We start from the raw sequence: 19093 nt of genomic DNA, 5'->3' as shown, positions 1-19093 counted from the left end.
AGTATGCAAGAACTGAGCAAGGCTGTTAACAATATGATGTTTGGGGAGTCATTAATTCATAGGGTCTCCATTAATCTGAAGCAACTTGATGGCACGTAACACACACACACCCCTAGCTGCAATCTGGAGCGATATGATCCAGAATTTTTGTAGCCTCCTTCCTCTACCCCCAAATGTTCTCTTGCTTCTTATTTACTGTCATGTGCCTCATGAAACCAGCTCTTCCATTTCTAATTCGGGACATGGGAAAGGGCATGCAGCTCTGTTCTGAACTTTCCTGCTCCTTAGGATAGCCAGTCTACTTCCACCCACAGCCGATCCTCCTGCTGTCCCCATTTCCCTTCCAGCCCACCGGTGTTTCATGCTTTCAGGGCAGACTACAAGACAGTTGTGCACAAGGGCATGAAAATAAACCGTGCTGGACTTTTTTTTTTAAGGGGGAAGAGATAAAGGAGAAAAAACGTTCCTGCCCGTAACCTGATTCCCAGGAAGAAGTCCTTACCAAGCCAAGTGAACTTGAGACTCTGTCATGAGTATTTTATCTTTGCCTCTGGGTTGTTTATTCCCTTCTTGCCCTTGCCGGCATTAGAAATGCTTGCGTTCCTGGGGCTGGTGGTGGCTTCCCTCTTGGCCCTGGGAGCTTCTGCCCCGTTGCAAGGAACAAGCACCCGCAAGAAGCTCCTACTGGTTTCCTTCGATGGCTTCCGCTGGAACTATGACCAGGATGTGGACACCCCCAACTTGGATGCCATGGCGAGGGACGGGGTGAAGGCACGCTACATGACTCCTGCCTTTGTGACCCAGACAAGCCCGTGCCACTTCACCCTTCTTACAGGTGAGTCCGTGGTCTCCTAGAAAGAGAGGTGATGGAAGAAGCCATCCACTAGGATCTGGGGTTGGCCATGAGCTTCAGAAAAGAGACCCTGGCTTATCATTCACCGTTACAGTTCGGCAAGACGTGCAGTGCGGGGAGACCCAAACTCCCTCCTCATCCTGATCCGAGTGCTGGCCAGAGGTCCTGCAATGCCCCGTCCGTCCTTTAGCAAAACAGTTTCCCCACTGCCAATTTAAGCTGGATTGCGGAGACATTCAGAGGAGGCTGGCCATTTGCTAGAACGTACCTAGTTAGCAAGTTGGGAAAACATATTGATCTAGAGCCAATCTGTTCCCTTTCTGGAGGGGATTACCTCTGAGTAATGAAAAAATGCCCTGAGCTGCTCCACACACACATATCCCAACATTAACACGTTCTGTCCTACAAACAGAACATGGACGGAGAAGAACACCAGGAATGAAGCAATCTGCTAATTAGCACAGAGAAAAATCCTTCATAGTTGTTTTAGGACGCAAGCACCTCTCTTTTCACATACTTTTCCTGGATCTTCTAGGGAACGCACAAGCTAAGCTACATCAGCTGGCAAACTACCAATAGCTCATGAGCTACCTGTTGGAGACCCTTATTCTAAAACAGGGATGGCCACAGGGTAAGCGAGATCTGATCCATGACAGCAAATCTATTTGGCCTGCAGTGTCCTGCATGTTGCCACAGTTAGAGCATCAGACTAAAAGAATCAGATTCAAATTCCCACTCTTCCACGGAAGCTTGCTGGGAGATCTTGGGCCAGTCACACACCTTCAGCCTAACCTACCTCGCAGGGTGGTTGTGGAGGGAATGGGAGAATTATGTAAGCCACCTTGGGTCGCCATTGGGAAGAAAGGTGGGATATAAATAAATAAAACAAATCTGTAATCAAGAAGGGGCAAACATTTGGCTCCAGTTTTTGTGTTGCTATTTCATGCTGTTTTGGGAAGACTAAAGAGCAGGGTGCTGCTAATCAGTTGTCCTTGCTACATGGGACTGCTGTATATCCTTATGTGGCAGTGGAGAATGCCATCAAGTCATAGGTGACTTAGGGTGACTCCTGCTGGGGTTTTCAAGGCAAGAGAATACCAGAGGTGGTTTCCCATTGCCTGCCTCCCTGCTGCCCTGCTCTTCCTTGGCAGTCTCCCATCCAATTATTAACCAGGGCCCACCCTGCTTAGCTTCTGAGATCCGATGAGATCAGGTTTGCCTGGGCTAACCAGATCAGGAGGACTATTTCCTCATACCCAGAAGAAATTTCTGTCAATCCATCACCGAGTCCAAGAATCTATGTATATTCTAGTGTTTATGAACTGTTTGCATAGAATAGTTAAATAAGCACAGGGTATTTCTTAAGCGTCCAGAAGCTCTTTATCTGTTTATAAGCAATCTTACGTTATCCCACGCCACTTTTAGTCTTTTCGTCAGTGATAGCGATCTTGAAAAATCCACTCTATGTCGGGGACATTTTTGGGTGCACGGAGCAGGTTCAAGAGTGAGAAATGAGTGATATCTGGGGATGATCTTTCCAAATCCCACAGGTAAGGTAAATGAATGAGCATCCGCCATTCTCACTATCAAACAACCTGTAATTAATTCCAAGCTTATCTCTTCCAGGAAAGTACATTGAGAACCATGGGGTAATTCATAACATGTGGTTCAATACCAGCACTGGACAGAAGCTTCCCTATTACAACACTCAGAGAGTGTCAGCTTGGTGGGACAATGGCAGCCTTCCTATTTGGATCACAGCGCAAAAGCAGGTGAGTAAGATGGCGGCTTCCCAGAACTTAGCAATCCTAAGACGTGGCCTTCTTCTTGCGATTTACATTCAAAAAGACAGTCACATGCTCCTGGATGAAATGTTCTTAAAAATTAAGAACAAGGTGAGCCATTAAACAAACACAAGCCAAGGCTTGTCTGAACATAGTCTTGCTGCATCAGACTGCTTTTAGCCTTTGCCATGTATTACAATGGCACAACAGGCAGAAATCCACAGGTAAGGAAATCTTTCATATCACATGATTGAGAAAAACGTCAAAGATAAATTAATAAGAAACGAAAGAGAATTCTTCTTTAGAAAGAGGAAAAGAGAATAAGAGGAACCAATTGCTATCTAGAAAAGAAAATTTTGGAAGAAGAAATTCCACCCCTCCCATAACCCTCGCATAACACTTCCTTTTTCTCCCATAAGGGCAAAGCTTCAAATTACACTTGGAACAGATTTTCCCTCTCCCCCTTTTCTGGTTTGTGTTATTACTGGAGAGCAGCCTCGAAGGCTGCAAGCCGGGTTGCCAATTCCCAGTTAGAAAGCTCCTGGAGATTTTGAGGTGGAGTGTGAGGCCAGGTTTTGCGGAGTGAGCACCTCAGCAGAGTATAATAACATAGAGTTCACCCTCGAAAGCAGCCATTTTCTCCAGGGGAACTGATCTGTGTAGCCGGGAGATCAGTTATAATTCCAGGAGATCTCCAGGCCTCACCTGGAGGTTGACAAGCCTAGCTGCAAGTGGGAGCAGCAAAGTGACAGGAGGTGCTGCTCATCTCTTCCTTTCCTTCCTCTTGCTCAATCCCTCCCCCAGAGGCTCTTCTGTATATTTTATTTTATTCCATCCTTCTCCAAGGAACTTGAGCTGCAGGCATGCACTGATGGATAATCTCAGCTTTCTTTTTTTAAAAGTCACAGAATTTGATTTCCTTAATGAACCATGTTGTTTACTGTAGGCAGGGCTTTTTTTCTGGGAAAAGAGGTGGTGGAACTCAGTGGGTTCCCAGCACAGGGGGCAACTCCTGGCGGGAGGTGGTGCCCCTGGTACCACAGGCATGCACGCAAAGATCATGCATGTTCCCAGGATTGCACAATGATGTCACTTTGGGTCAGCTGGAACAAGGGGGGAGTTTTTAAAAGTTTATATCACCCTTGGAGAAAATGGTCACATGGCCGGTGGCCCCACCCCCTGATCTCCAGACAGAGGGGAGTTTAGATTGCCCTCCGCGCTGTGGCGTAGAAGGCAATCTAAACTCCCCTCTGTCTGGAGATCAGGGGGCGGGGCCGCCGGCCATGTAACCATTTTCAAGAGGTGCCGGAACTCCATTCCGCTGCGTTCCTGCTGAAAAAAAGCCCTGATTGTAGGCCACAAAGTACACACAGCTCTGGATGGGAGAAAGGAAGCTGTGAGATGCACTATAGCCTTGCCCAGTTCACCTCTGGGGTTGCTTTTGAAGCTTTACACACAATATTTTCACCAATATTTTCTCTGTAGTTATGAGGACAAGAAATCTACGATCCCCATTGCTTCCTACACCTTTTGCCCAAAGTTGTGTTTAAACAAAATACTTATGGACATTGAGTTATATTTTTATCGCTGAGTCCCCCTGCTGTATGGTTTTCTCATCCTAGGGTCTGAAGACAGCCTCCTTTTTCTTTCCGGGCGGGAATGCCACCTACCGTGGGGAAGAGGTGAACATCAAGAGAGTGGAAAAAGGTGGTCTCCTTCACAAGTACAACAATGAGACTGAGTGGAGGGAAAACATAGATCTTGTCATGAAGTGGTTCACCAAGGACAATCTTGACTTCGTTGCCCTTTATTTTGGAGAGCCTGACTCCACAGGACACAAACACGGCCCAGAGTCTCAGCAGAGGAAGGAAATAGTTAGTCAAGTGGATCGGACAGTTGGTTACTTGAGGCAGAGCATCAAAGACCATGGCTTGAACTCAGCACTGAATTTGATCATCACATCTGACCATGGCATGGAAACAGTACAAAAACAAGATGAAATTCATCTACAAAAAGTAGCAAACTTCTCTTTTCAGGACATCCAGTTTGAGCTGGTAGATTATGGACCACATGGGCTACTAGTGCCGAAACCTGGAAAACTAGAACAAGTTTATGAGGCCCTGAAAGATGCTCATCCCAGACTCCATGTCTATAAAAAAGAGGAATTCCCCAAGAGATTCCATTATGCCAACAACACCCGGATCACACCTCTTGTGTTATACAGTGACCCTGGCTATGTCATCCATGGGGTATGACATGTTCTGCTCTCTAAATCAGTACCTCTGTTTTCTCTCCTCTTGTTATGGCTTCTGTCTTGTGTTGGGAACAGGTATGGGAAGAACAAAGGAACCTATTGAAGAGAAGGAAAAGAGAGAGCACTAGTGTGCTTATGCATACACACCATCTCTCCATGTGCTTTCTTGCATAGCAATTGCATGTTTCTAACAACTTCTCCTGACCTTTCCTTAAATAGGCTTCTATTATACGTGGCAGTGAAATTATCAGAACTGAGCAAATTGAAGGTGGGAGAGGGAGCAATTTGGAAATCCAGTCTCCATGCTCTAAAATCCCATCATCTCTCAGGGGCTTGAGCAGGATATTTTTACCTTTCCCTGCACCTGGATCCTTTGACATTCAACTGCCCTCAAAATCCCATACCTCCATCTCAGTACTTATCAGGCCATTTTTAAAATTGTGGTTCATTTATAGATCCATATTTTCCCACATGCCTCAGGAGTCCCCCAAATGCATGGAAACCCCTACTTTGACTATGGGTGGCCTGGCTGTACTACTTTTGTTATCATAGGAGGGGGCGACTTACTATTAAGGCATGAGCTTCCTTTAAACACTGACAGTGCAATCCTAGGCAGAGTGACTCCAGTCCAAGCCCACTGAAATCAATGAACTTAGACTAGAGTCACTCTGTTTAGGATTGCACTGTGAATCTCTTACTGTCTTTCTATATCAACAACACCAAGGAGATGAACCACATTTCCATATCCAGGACCAAGCCCAGATTTCCCAAAGCTGCCTTTGACTGCCACTCACTTACTATTAGAGGTGGGCATGGACCAGGAAAAAACCATGGACCATTGGTCCATGGCCTGTTACATTTCACAAACCATGAACTTTTCACAGACCCACCCTGGTTTACGGACCAGTTCATCAGTCCATGGTCCGTTGCTTCCCTGGGCCCTGGGACTGCCCTCTTCATACACAAAGATGCCAAACTTGCAGCAAGTCTTCAGCAGGCTCTCCTCCAGCAGCCCTCCAAGTTTGGCCAAGATTGCATTTCGGGGGTCTGAGTTACAGACCCCCAAATTGGCCACCCCCAGGAAACTTCCATTTGCTGTCAGATTCTTCCTCACAATAGGAACAAATGGGGTGGTTGGGGGGCGCCTTCCTTGAGGTACTGTAAAATGTCCTCCCTGAAGCCCAAAATTGACTAAATTCGCAGAGGAGCTACTCCTAACTGTCCCCTAAAGACCCACAAGTTTCAGGGAGATTTGACCCTGGGAAAGGCAGGATCTTCCTCGCAATAGGAACAAATGGGGTGGCTGGGGGGCGCCTTATTTGGGGGGGCTCTAAAATGCCCCCCCAAAGTCCAATGTCCCTGAAACTTAGGGAGTCTTAAGAGGACAGGGAGGAATAGGTCTACTGCCAATTTTGTGCATTTTGCATGGAAATGCCACCCCCAGCCACCTATTTTTCCTCATAGGGAGTAATGGAGATTGGAGGTGGCAGGGGCCAAACAGGCAGGAAAGAGTTTATTCTGGCTGACAGCAAGAAATGCTGCCGCAGCTCCCAAAATGAGGATTGCCCACCCCGCTTTGCATAGATGCCCCCTTCCTAGTAGGCTGAGCTGCAAGATCTCAGCAGAGGTGTGGAACCCCCGTTTTTTAGCTCCCAGGAAACCCGGCGGGTTTTTCCCCCCTAATACATCCAATGGAGTGCTGAGTTTGACAGCCAGAGAAGGTCTGCAGACATCCCCTCCGTTGCCTAGGGAATTGATTGCTTGGCGCTGGCATGTCTGGATTCACGATCCAATGGACCAGCCCAAAAGTAATGGGTCTGTGAAAAACACGCATCCCATGACCCGCCTGTTTGCGAACGCCAAACCGAGCCAGACCGTGTAAAATTTAGGTCCGTTTTCCGGTCTGTGCCTACCTCTACTTACTATAAATGCATATTCCTACTTCTTGTTATAGAATCCCAAGTCTATTCTGTCGACTGAAAGATATACAAATTGTGCTAGTTTTGAAATCCTGGACCAGGCAAGATGCTCTCTTCTATTAGCCTTATCCACATTGGCAATCCAGATTGGCAGCAGGAATGCATTTACATCAAATTCCATTTCCTCATAGCCAGAGTCTTGGATGCTGGAAAAGGTGCCCGTCCTGATCCTGAACAGTCACTTACTGGTGATAGGAAATTAATATTTATCTCCATTAAGTTTGTATGAACTAGGAATGGGGAGATTTAAACAGGCAACGCGCTACTTATTGCACATCTATATCACATGGCAGATCATTTTATCTTTTAAAGAGGGATTTTTAAATTTTAAACCATTTTTTTAAAAAAAAGCTCTAGTTATGTCTCTTAATGTGTTTTATTAAATTTAGTATTCATAGGTTGTTTATAGAGGTACTTACTTACCTCTTAAACCTGAATCATTATTACCCAAACAGATAGAGTTAATGGCTGCTTTTCTACATAACAACAGAAAATACTCCCGAGCTTCACCATAATAAATGACACAGTACTAAGCAAGCATTTATCATCAGGGGCCTACCAAGTAATCGCAGATGCTTTCCTTTGCTTTATCAGGAAGATCCGGAGAGTCCCCATGGCTGAGCTTGTGCTCCTATTTTATGCCCTGCAGCCTGCATGGGCCATGCAGTTCTCAGCTTATAAATATTTAGGACTGTAGCAAAAAAGCAGCAGAGGCCTTTATTTTCCCTTTCTGGGTGGGTGGGGGCATGAAAAACACCGTGTTGTCAAGTAATCGAGTGCCAGGCCTTGCTTATGGAACGTAATGGTCACTTGCAGCCCAATTTTGTCCAGGTTTACTCAGAAATGAGCCCCGTTTTGTTCAATAGGACTTTCTTCTATATCAAAAGATTGCTACCATAGCCTTTCAGTAAGCGATCTTTGCTAGTATCCATGCAAACATAAAGCTCTACAATGCATGTAGGCTGCAGGCCCAAAGAGGTTTGCTCCTATGTCATATAAGGTTAGCTGCAAACTCTCATTCTCTGTCTCTGTTTGTGTGTCACAGCTAGAATTGCCAGCTCCAAGTTGGGAAATTCCTGGAGATCTAGGTGGTGAAACCTGGAGAAAGTGGTGTTTGGGGAGGGAAAGGATCTTGGCATGGCATAATTCCATAAAGTTTCCCCCCCCCAAAGTAGCCCTTTTCTCCAGGTGAACGGATCTCTGTGGCCTGGAGACCAGTTGTAATTCCGGGAGATCTCCAGCCACTACCTGGAGGCTGGCAACCCTACACAGCCAATTTATGGTAATGTTTTAATTGTTAAAGCAACAAGGCAAAATGTAAGCCAGAATTTATGAATTTCACAATGGGGAAGCTGATTAGATTGTTATCTCACCCTTTCCTCGAAGGAACTGAAGGAAGCATACATGGTTCCTTCTCCACATTTTATCCTCACACAACCACTGTGAGGTAGGTTTGGCTTAGAGAGGATGACTGCTCAAAGGTCACCCATTCAGCTTCAAAGGAGAGTGGGGATTTTGTCCCAAGTCTCCCCAGATTACTGAGATTTGAGGAAAATAGAAAAGAGTCCAGCAGCACCTATAAGACTGACCAACTTTACTGTAGCATAAGCTTTCGAGAATCACAGTTCTCTTCGTCAGATGCAGACTCTTTTCTATTTTGCTACTATAGACTAACACGGCTAACTTCTCTGGATCTATGAGATTTGCAGGTAATAGATGGAAAAAACTCTTCGTTGCCTACTAGAGGGAAGAAACCAGGCCCGAAAGTGCAGTGAGTCACACCTTCTCTTCCCTTTTCAGAGACTCAAAGTGCAGTTTAACAAAGGGGAACATGGCTTTGACAATGAAGACATGAACATGAAAACCATATTTCGAGCGGAAGGCCCAGCCTTCAAGCGCGGTCTGGAGGTGGAGCCTTTTGAAAGCGTGAATGTTTATGCCCTCCTTTGCAAACTCCTGGAGATCACACCTGAGCCCAATGACGGGTCCTTGAATGCCACACAGCACATGCTGCTCAGGTCTGCAGGTACGGTGTTCTTGTTTAATATCCTTCACAGTGCTTGACATGCCAATTAAATAACTAACGAGGCTTCAATAAGATACTGGTGGGCTGTAGGTGGCGGACGAACTAGTGGGAACTGTTGTGTACCCTTTAAAGGCAAGCTACTGGAAACACGGCCAATGCTGAGAAAATCCTCCCTGCTTTTCAGCTATAGATTCCCTTCAACATTATGGCAAATTTAACAGAGCCAGGAAACCAAAATGATTTAAACTCATTGCTCCAATTAATGTGCCAAATGTTTAGCTATTGTTTCCCTTAATTCTTCATCCAGTTCTGAAATGTAACAGCTGGTACTGAGATGCACATTTTAAACAATCACAGCATGTGCCAATAGCCAGGAGAATATAATCAAGATTTGCAAAATTAAAAGCGGCAGGGAGAAGTCAGCCCAATAGCTGAACAGCAAAATGAATCTGGGCTTCCCTTCTCTACGTCCGACATTCTAACCAGTACGCCATAAGGTTTCAAATGACTGAAAACACGTATATGAGATAACTGGGAAAGTGCGAAACCCATCTTTTCTGCCCTTTCAGAAGGGAGAAGAGTTCCTTTCATGGGGTGTAGGGTTGCCATCCTCCAGGTAGTGGCTGGAGATCTCCCGAAATTACAACTGGTCTCCAGGCCACAGAGATCAGTTCACCTGGAGGAAAGGGCTACTTTGGGGGGTGGACTCTAGGGAATTATGCCATGCCAAGGTCCTTTCCCTCCTCAAACACCACTTTCTCCAGGTTTCACCCCCAGATCTCCAGGAATTTCCCAACTTGGAGCTGGCAACCCTAATGCATTTTATGTTGCTAAAACAGTAAAATTAGTTTAAGTTTGATAGGACAGTAAATATTGCATATAGTAAAGTTTCCCCAAAATGGTTTTTTTTGGGGGGGGGGGGGGTCCTCTGGTTTCAAAATTTCTAGAAATTGTATATCTCTAGTTCCCTCCACCACACTCATTTCCTTGGCTACATGTACATGCTGGTCGCCAGGGTTGCTCAAACATCCACCCATTTGGCTCATGTGCTATTCACCAGTCATAATCAATCAACCAGGTTTTTTTTTCCCCATCTACCTGTTCAATGATCCATTCATGGCTGTTTGCATCAACATATTACTTCCTAAAAGCAGAACACAGCGCATCTGATATTTCACGCATGTGTGGTATCACACAGCCCAATAGATTTCTCCTCTCCCCCCTCCCCCTGATGTGCCATTGCTGCACTTGGCAGGCAGTTAAATCCGTCATAAACTAATGCAGTGGTTCTTTTTTTAAAAAAAAACAACAACCTACAATTCAGTGTTCATCTAAGTAGTCCTTAGTGGCATTAACGGCTGCCAGTGTGTTTGGATTGGCAGCACTGTCACACATGTGCAGTTTTGCTAAAACCTAATGGGAACCTGTTTGGCAGGCATTTGAGCTGTTCGATGCTGAATGGAACAGACCCAGCCCACATCTGATCTCTGTAGCCAAACACAATGTTTGCCATGAAATCTGGGGCATCCTTACTGGCCACCATCGGTGTAACTGCCTGGCAAAAGCACCTATGAGGAGGCCACATGCCTTTTTAAGGCCATTTCCCCCCCCCCCGCATGTCAATGGCCGGTGTGCACACTGCAGCCGCGAACTCGCTGGCCACCTCCAAGAAGCACACATGCTGCTGTCCAGGGCTTTTTTTCTGGGAAAAGAGGTGGTGGAACTCAGTGGGTTGCCCTCAGAGAAAATGGTCACATGGCTGGTGGCCCCGCCCCCTGATCTCCAGACGGAGAGGAGTTTAGATTGCCCTCCGTGCCGCTCGGCAGTGCGGAGGGCAATCTCAACTCCCCTCTGTCTGGAGATCAGGGGGCGGGGCCACCAGCCATGTGACCATTTTCAAGAGGTTCCGGAACTCCGTTCCCCCGCGTTCCCCCTGAAAAAAAGCCCTGCTGCTGTCCTTTGAGCTATGTAGGGGAAGGGAAGGAGCGGGCAACTGGGGGAGCTGCTGTAAGAGGGGGCATTACTATGGGCTTGGCAGCAGGCCCTGGGCATCTGCCCTTTCTGCCCTCTGAGTAAAGTGGCCCTATTAACTGGACAACTGAATAGATTCAATCCAAACTGACCAACACAAATAGATTCCTCTGTGCTGTCAATTTTCAGTGACACGCATCAACAGACAACCAGAGTCTAAAGAGCTTTGCTTCTTTCTGGTCTTCTGTTCTTGGATTGGCTCCTGTACATAAGAAGCAGTAATAATAATTATCCTGACGGATCCCTTCTCAGTGGCATCGGCCCCACACTTGTTCCTTTGACAGGCTTACAATAGAAAAGTCATGCTACAAACCTCCGTGCAACAATCCCACCAGTTCGCTTGTCCAAATGACAATGCCTTTGCTGAAGCCACAGAGCTACAGAAAAGGGGGGGAAAGGCCTGGCCACATTCAAGGGATAGTATAGGAGAGGCCCAGGGCTCATTTCGAGGGGGAACACACAGGAACACAGTTCCAGCAGTTCCCCAAAGAGGTCACATGTCAGGTGGCCCCACCCACCTGACTCTCGGCCATTTTGGGCCCGTTTCGGCCTGGATTATGCTAATGACACACTTCCGGTGGTGGCAAGAGGTGTGGCATATGCTAATGAGTTATGCTAATTAGTTCCTCCAGCTCTTTTTCCACGAAATGACCCCTGGAGAGGCCAACTGAATTATTCTGTTTATGTAGCATTCTCTCATTATGATGGAGCTATTGATTGCCTCCTGCTCCACTCTGTGGATTCTTATGCCCATGAAGAACTAGATAACCTTTGGGTACAACTGTTTGCATGCCACTATAGTCCAGGCAAGCCTGACCTCATCAGATCTCAGAAGCTAAGCAAGGTCGGTGTTGGTTAGTAATTGGATGGGAGACATCCAAAGAAGACTAAGGTGCTATGCAGAGGCGGGCAATGGCAAATCACCTTGGTTAATCTCTTGCCTTGAAAACCTCAGCAGAGGGTTGCCATAAGTCAGCTATGACTTGATGGTACTTTCCACCACCACATGAGGATCCATGATTGGGATGCATTGAAGCGTACGGGTGGGGAAAAAGTCAGCACCTATTGTTTCTAATCTTTTTGTTAAAATACATATGATTTTTTTTCCTATACCTTGTTTGGAAACATCAGACTCTTGACCCATCTTAGTGAATACAACACTATGCTGGGAGATCTGGCAGCCAGCAGTTCAAAACCTTCAAATGATGCAGTTCAGATCAAATCAGTGGAAAGGAAGTCACTTGTTCCTGTGGGAGAGGGATTGTGCTCACCATTTGCATTAACAATTAAAACAATTGCTTTACCAAGCCCTACAATTACATCCTTTTGAGAACGTTCCCATGCCTCTTTAAGGAGACGGTGAAGAGTTCCTTGCCCCCTGGCTTCTTTCTGCCCCATTGCCATCCAATGCTGCCCCCATGGGTCTGCGTGCCTGGCTCCTCTTTCCTCGAGCATGAGAAGCCCTCCCAGACAGCGTTCCATCTGTTCCTCTTGCCTGTTGCACGGTGAGTCCCAGACCCACTAGAAATATTAAGAGAGTCTCTGGCTCCAGAGAACTAAGGCATTGACAGGCAATGAGTCTTCTACCAACTACTGTTCCACAAAATAAGAAGAACTTTGAAGCCAAATTAAAAAAATTAAGATTATGAATGATTCTGCACATGTTGGATAATGCACTTCCAATCCTCTTTATAGATCATTTGGAACGGATTTTTCCGTGTGCGGAACAAAAAATCCACCTCAAACGATTGATAAAGTGCATTGAAAGTGCATTATCCAACGTGTGCCGAATCAGCCTATATGTACTTTCTTGAAGTACTGGGCCTGGTGTAAAGTGGATGAGAGAAGAGGCTGCTTCTCATGTCTGTTTCTCCCCAGTTTAAACTATATGCACACCATCTTCTAGGACTAAGATTTTCCCCCAAAAAAGTTCAGAGCTCACATTGTGTGGCCGCTCCTAGCAGAGTCCACCTTTCTCCTATCCCCAATTTCTAGCATCTGATACAAGCTATCGTCTCCCTCCCCTGTTTGATCCGTCTTGTGGGAAAACCCTAAATTCTGAGCACAGAGCATCAATTCTTGACACTTTCCAGCAGACATTGCTGGGTACCTTTTCTCACTACAGGCTCAGAAGCTGTTCTCTCCTTGGAGACAGAGAAGTCGATACAGGCTCTCCCTGCCTGTCAAGACAAATCACATGACCTGCATGAGTTCACTACAGTGGTGGTGGGAACATACTTACTATTGGCATACCTCGTGCTGGCCATGTAACAAGAAGAGAATCTTTTTTTATTCGGTGTACAACGACAATGCCATGCCTATTGGAGCGAACTGTGGGGGAAAGGTATAACGGGCTTTGGAAAGGATTGCCCATGTTTCAGGAGACCCCATCAGCAGGTTCCAGGTAGAGCGGGGCTGGTGCTCAGTGTGGTCATTCACGCTGATGCTGACAAATAAGGACTGAAGGGCATGGAATGGACCCTTCCCTTCTTGCTTTGCGCTCTTGTGTGTTCCGTAACACCTGGGCTCCAAGCACAGTTTTAAACTCCATGCAAAAGGGATACTAAGTATGTGCTTTCACATTTCTTGAACTGATGGACTAAGGGCCAAAATACACATTACTTATTTTAGCCAGCAGAAATGGCTGGCCCACAGAGCCCGAGGAAGGGGCAAACAGGACCCCTGTGGCTATTTCCACTGGATACAATGGCATGGGAGGGAAGCCTGTATCCCCTCACCCCCTTGCAGCATTTGGAGCTGCACAGAGCAACTAAGAGGATTTAGCATATATTTTGGCCCTGATCTGATCCTTGGAGCATCCTAGGAAACCATTCCTATGTCTCTCGCTTGATTAGATTCACTGCAAGAAGCCCCATGCACCTGGCTGTATGCCAGAGAGACCAAATGCAAGCACACATCCCCCTAGGGAGTATTACAACATGACTTGATGTCAAGGCCTGGAGTGCAAGCCAAGGCTTTGCTAAATTGGGGAGGGGGCTGGGGGGGGGAGAGACAACAACATTTCAGTTGGCTGTTAAGTCTGAAGAAGAGCTTGGAAGGTCAATCCAAGGAAACTAAGTGCGATAGAGGCTAGGTGGGAAAGAGAAGAGGCTGAGCTGGGCAGTGATCATTGCCGAGGAGCCCCAGATAATTCTGATGGAGTCGCTCTATCTTGTCTACTTCTCCCCCCCACCCCCACTCATTTGCTACTTGCTCCCACACTCCTGTTCCCCTCCCCTCACCTGAACAGGTGATGCCGCCTTTAAACTTTGATAGGCATCTAATTTAACAGCAGAGAGTTATCTGGAAACCATCTTCCTACAGAGGTGTTAGCCATGTTAGGCTGTAGTAGCAAAATCAAAAAGAGTCCAGTAGCACCTTTAAGACTAACCAACTTTACTGTAGCATAAGCTTTCGAGAACCACAGTTGCATCTGACGAAGAGAGTTGTGATTCTCGAAAGCTTACGCTACAGTAAAGTTGGTTAGTCTTAAAGGTGCTACTGGACTCTTTTCCATCTTCCTACAGTTGGCTTACTTCCGGGACCCCGTCACGTTGCCCACGGGGGTCCCATGGCACTCACCATGCACTTTTCTGGTACCCAAGGAAACTGGACAGAGCCAGATGAGTCTTTTGACTAGCAGGTCTTCTGATTGACCACCGGAGGTCTGATTGACTGCAGGTTTTTATAAAGTTGCTTTGGCAGGAGCTGCCACCACAGCACAAAAATCTTACCTTTTAAAATGAACAATTTTTTTTACAAATATTTTCTTGCATGCACACATCTTCATTGCAAAACTAAAGGTATCGTATTAGACAGAGCTTCAAAAATTACTAGTGGGGTTATCCGTAACTCCACTCCCTGAGATTTTGCAGTTGGCGCCATCTCTTGTAGCAGCCATTTTGCTATTGGCTCTGCCTCCTGCAGCAGCTCTTTTGTGGTTGTGCATACTGGCCTGTGTCAGAGTTCCAAAGGTGCCCACAGGGTCAAAAATGTTGAGAGGGCTTGCACTACAGGATATTAACATTCTTTTGCCAAAGGGCCTGACTCCTATCAGGGTCGCTTTAGGAAAACCATAGTATAATGATGACAACTATACAGAGAACCAAAGAATTAGATTGTGAAACCTGATCCCAACTCTATAATCCTGCCAGATGTCAGAGTCCCTACCAACCCCAGACTGTGTGGCATGGAAAGCTAAACCTCTGATAGGTGGGGCTCAGGTTGACACCTGTCAGCACAGGCTGTAGCATGAATGCACATGATCTGCACTGGGGTGGCTTTGATGATAAAATTTCATCTCACGGGGCATACTTACAATACCCAGGGATGCATTCACATGGAAAGCTTAACAAGTGACTCAGTCCCACCTGTGGCCTCTCATAAGCCGTTTCACAGCCACTGAGAAATGCACCACTTGATCACAGAACCTGGATCCATTAGACCCCAGGGTGGGACCAAATCTCATGTTAAAGTTCTGTGCGTATACACCTCCAGGGAATGTTAGCATGCCAATGGCTCAGTTCAAATGACAGCTGTAGGAACTTTAGTTATACAGGGCCATCAGGGTGCATAATGCCTTACAGAGAAGTTGCACATTATTGCAAGATATGAAATAAAAATATTCACTTTGGGACTGCTCACACCACTGAATTTCTTTCCCATATTGTACTCATCCATACAGTGAAAAGTTTATTTGAACAGGTGGTGCAGTGTCCTGGCAATCACCTTTATGGTCAAAGCTACACTTTTCCCAGGAGCCACATGGAGACAATTATCAGTGAACAAAATCAAATGGAGAAATTCAGCAGGCCCTTGATTTTAAAGTAATGTACATATAGTGGTGCAAGTGACTCGATGCGCACGAGCCATGTATACATAGAGCACACTTTGTACATGGAATACACTCTAATCCCTGACTTTTTCAATCCTTTGAGATAGACAAACTGTATAATTTGGGATTATGCATGATGCATACATTGTCATGTGTGGTGGTCGTTGCATAGATCCACATACAGCCTGAATGACACAAAAGCACCTGCTACAAAACACTCTTGTTTAAATATCGACATCTAGTGGCCACACCTATGTATCACAGCCTTGTCCTACTTCCATTAGTGCAAATCCCTTGGATTTTGAGTTTACTGCCTTTAAAGTATTTCTACTCGGTTTTTTCCTCCACAATATTAACTTTTCCTCCGAGCTGGAAGGAGACAGGGAAAATTCAAGAACTAGATGCTGGATCCCAAGTTGCCTAATGCGGGAATGACTTGGGATGAGAGGAGGTTGCTGTCTCACTTCGTTGCCTTTTCCGTTACAGGAACTGCTATGATTTCGTCTCCTCGATTTACTTGGGAAATGGCATTGGTGCTGGGCTCTCAGTTGCTTGTCTGGGATGCATGGTCGAGATTGCTTGCTATGGGTTCTTGGTAAGAGTGTCCTCCAAACGCCTGAGAAAAACATCAGCCAGGTATGAAGAACTGGAACTTGGCTTACTTGTTCGAATCCACAACCAGGGCCAGAGGTCTCTGTTTAGAATACAAGGCAGCCATCTTTAAAACAGATCCAGTCGACTCTACTTAGCAGACACCACAAGGAAGCCAAACAGCCATAGAGTTCTGCATGCGCTTTACCATAGAATTTCCGTTCCAATACAGCAAGTATGAAGTAGCCACTGCTGGACAAATGGAGCCATTTTCAATATTTAAAAAACTAAAATCTTGTCAGCTGTTTGTCAGGGAAGGGAACTGAATCTAGCCCCGGAACTTCTACCTTCCTAGCAGCTACTTGGCAGGATTTCAGTTTTTGAAATAGCTGCTTGAGTACAACCCTCTCTGTTACACTGCTGAGGGAAAACATACACACAGCACTAAGCAGAGTATGTAACTCCTCGCCCTGCTTCCACGTGTCTAGCTTAGGGTCACCAACCTCCAGGTGGTGGCTGGAGGTCTCCCAGAATTAAAATTGATCTCCAGGCCTCAGAGATCAGTTCCCATGGAGAAAATGGCTGCTTCGGAGGGTGGACTCTATGCCATTATATCCTGCTGAGGTCCCTCCCCTTTCCCAACCCCACCCTCTTCAGACTCCACCCCCAAAATCTCCCCAAAATTCCCAACTGGGAGCTAGCAACCCTAGTCTAGGAAAGATCATCAGGATAGACTATTCAAACATAGGTTTTCTTGCTGTATACACATTCCTTTAGAAATGTATTTAGATTTATATACTGTCTTTTCTCCTTAGACTCAAATCATTGCTTCTCAGCAAGACGTATACATGCCTGATCATCATACATAATGATCCATTTCCAGTTCAAGACTGTCCCCTTCTATGCAGAAACACATGAAGCAGGCCTGAGATAGTCTTTGTGTTGGTGATACTAGAATGAGTCAGGAATGCGGCTACTGGTGTAAACCCTTTGAGGGCAGCAGTCTTTTAGCAAAGGGCACAGCGATGCCAATCTGACCATACCACCCTTCCTTACAGGCCACCCCTCTTTGCCCTCTTGTGCAAGGCACATTCACTATGATTGTGCAATAGAGAAGGCAGCCACTTATTGGGGGGGGGTGCTCTTCTCTTCTATCTACAAATACATGTAAAATTATTGCATTTCAGGGGATGCCGTTCCCACCCTACATCTGTAGGCTGAGGAGGATGGAATGACTGACTTTACTAAAGGGTTTTTAACATGAAGGGAAAGCTGTATACTTGTAGTTCTACACTATATGTTCTTGACTTTTATATTTCCTTGCATGTAAGGGGAGAAGAAATAGTTGGGAATGATCCATTGGCTAAAAAAACCTGTTTATTATATAGACCATTCTAAAAAAAGGAAGCCCAATTATGGTCCTAAGGACATCCCCAAGCCTAGTGAAATCTTTGGTACACATGGCTTTCCAAAGCAGTCTATATGCCCCCTAGAAGAAGAGAATATTTCTCAGCTGTATTTTTATGTCTTCACAGTGGAAAGAAGTGCTTCACCCAGTCAATGGAACGTCCCCACTGAATGTCACACACTTCAAGACGGCACCCCTCAAGTCCTCAAAAAGCCCATAATTGATTATTCTTCCACACGAGATAGATGTGCATGTATGCATGAACAGAAGGTGCTCTGCGAAGCTGTCCTGTGTGTGGAATGGGGAGGGGGGAGGTAACTGTGGAAAGATTCTCAATCATTTCAGCTATCGACATGCTGTTGGTCAGGGCATTTTATGTGTGACAGAACTGAGAGAAAAAGCCATCTTTGCTCTTTCTACAATATTCCCAACACAACCCTACCTGACTGAAACAAGATTTTTATCTGCTTCAAGCTTACCCTACACCCATCGAGTGATGCTTGATTAACCTTTGGTGGATGGCTGAGGGCTTCTTTTTACAAAGGCTAAAACAAAGGTTTTTTTAAGGAATTCGCAAGCCATTTAAGAGCACCCACCTAATTTTCCAACCCCTCTTGCAATCTGGGGTGAAATGTTTTTGAGGCGATGTGATAAACAGCCTCAAACTCAAAAGGCTGATCAGCTTGGAACAGTAACATCAGGCAAGATTGATTTAGCACTTCTGCAGCAAACCAAATCCTGGAAGACATTTCAGGTTTTCCTCTGTAATTATATAATTAAAGGAGAACCTCTTGATTTTATCTTCTTTCTTGAAGATTTTTTTTTTACATATGAAAATTATATCCTCAGCACAAATCTATACCCATTAGTCTGAAATCATTCCCTTTGGGCTCCACGGGGCTTATTTTTTGGTAAGTGAGCTGTAGCCCTTGTCTTCTAGGTTAGAAGCATTTATGATCAATCATATTTAAAAATCATTTTCCAAACTGCTGTCTGCTGTTCTCTGTGGGTTTCTGGTGTGGTTTACTCACCCATTCTATAAGAACACCCAACAAACGTAATGGACCGCGGGCAAAGTGTCTCTGTTTACTGTGCTGCTATCTTTCCTTTCTAGGCACCTTCCCTATAGTGAAAATAGCCCTCCAAAATTGGAAAAATAACAGCATTTGCTGGTTTTTGTTTAGCCTATTTATAGATTGAAATGCTGATATGGATATTTTTAAAATAGGGATTTTATTGATTTAGATCATTTTAATTTTAATTTTCACAGCTACCCCACCGGGGAGGTGGGGTAGCTGTGAAATGCCAAAAGGAAGCATATGACAATCTTAAA

The 19093-nt window shown here is 45.6% G+C and overlaps 1 protein-coding gene across 1 annotated transcript; it reads left to right on the top strand.

Annotated features, from left to right (window-relative positions):
- The first annotated feature begins 577 nt into the window (after nt 1–577).
- ENPP7 (ectonucleotide pyrophosphatase/phosphodiesterase 7) lies at nt 578–18554 on the top strand. Its single transcript, XM_054975231.1, has 6 exons — nt 578–835; nt 2480–2625; nt 4260–4886; nt 8671–8896; nt 16248–16397; nt 17888–18554. The coding sequence occupies exons 1-5, from the start codon at nt 592–594 to the stop codon at nt 16358–16360; spliced, it is 1356 nt and encodes a 451-aa protein (XP_054831206.1). The 5' UTR covers nt 578–591; the 3' UTR covers nt 16361–16397; nt 17888–18554.
- Nucleotides 18555–19093: the final 539 nt, after the last annotated feature.

This window comes from Eublepharis macularius, chromosome 4 (genome assembly GCF_028583425.1).
Source record: "Eublepharis macularius isolate TG4126 chromosome 4, MPM_Emac_v1.0, whole genome shotgun sequence".
In the NCBI taxonomy this organism is placed as follows: Eukaryota; Metazoa; Chordata; class Lepidosauria; order Squamata; family Eublepharidae; genus Eublepharis; species Eublepharis macularius.
This window is presented reverse-complemented; position numbering and strand designations above follow the sequence as displayed.

What these genes read in the sequence shown, in the direction of transcription:
- ENPP7 (XM_054975231.1), top strand. Translation starts at nt 592, where the DNA reads ATGCTTGCGTTCCTGGGGCTGGTGGTGGCTTCCCTCTTGGCCCTGGGA. An exon ending in CCACTTCACCCTTCTTACAG is followed by an intron (nt 836 to 2,479) that starts GTGAGTCCGTGG and finishes TATCTCTTCCAG; the next exon opens with GAAAGTACATTGAGAACCAT. An exon ending in CTGGCTATGTCATCCATGGG is followed by an intron (nt 4,887 to 8,670) that starts GTATGACATGTT and finishes TTCCCTTTTCAG; the next exon opens with AGACTCAAAGTGCAGTTTAA.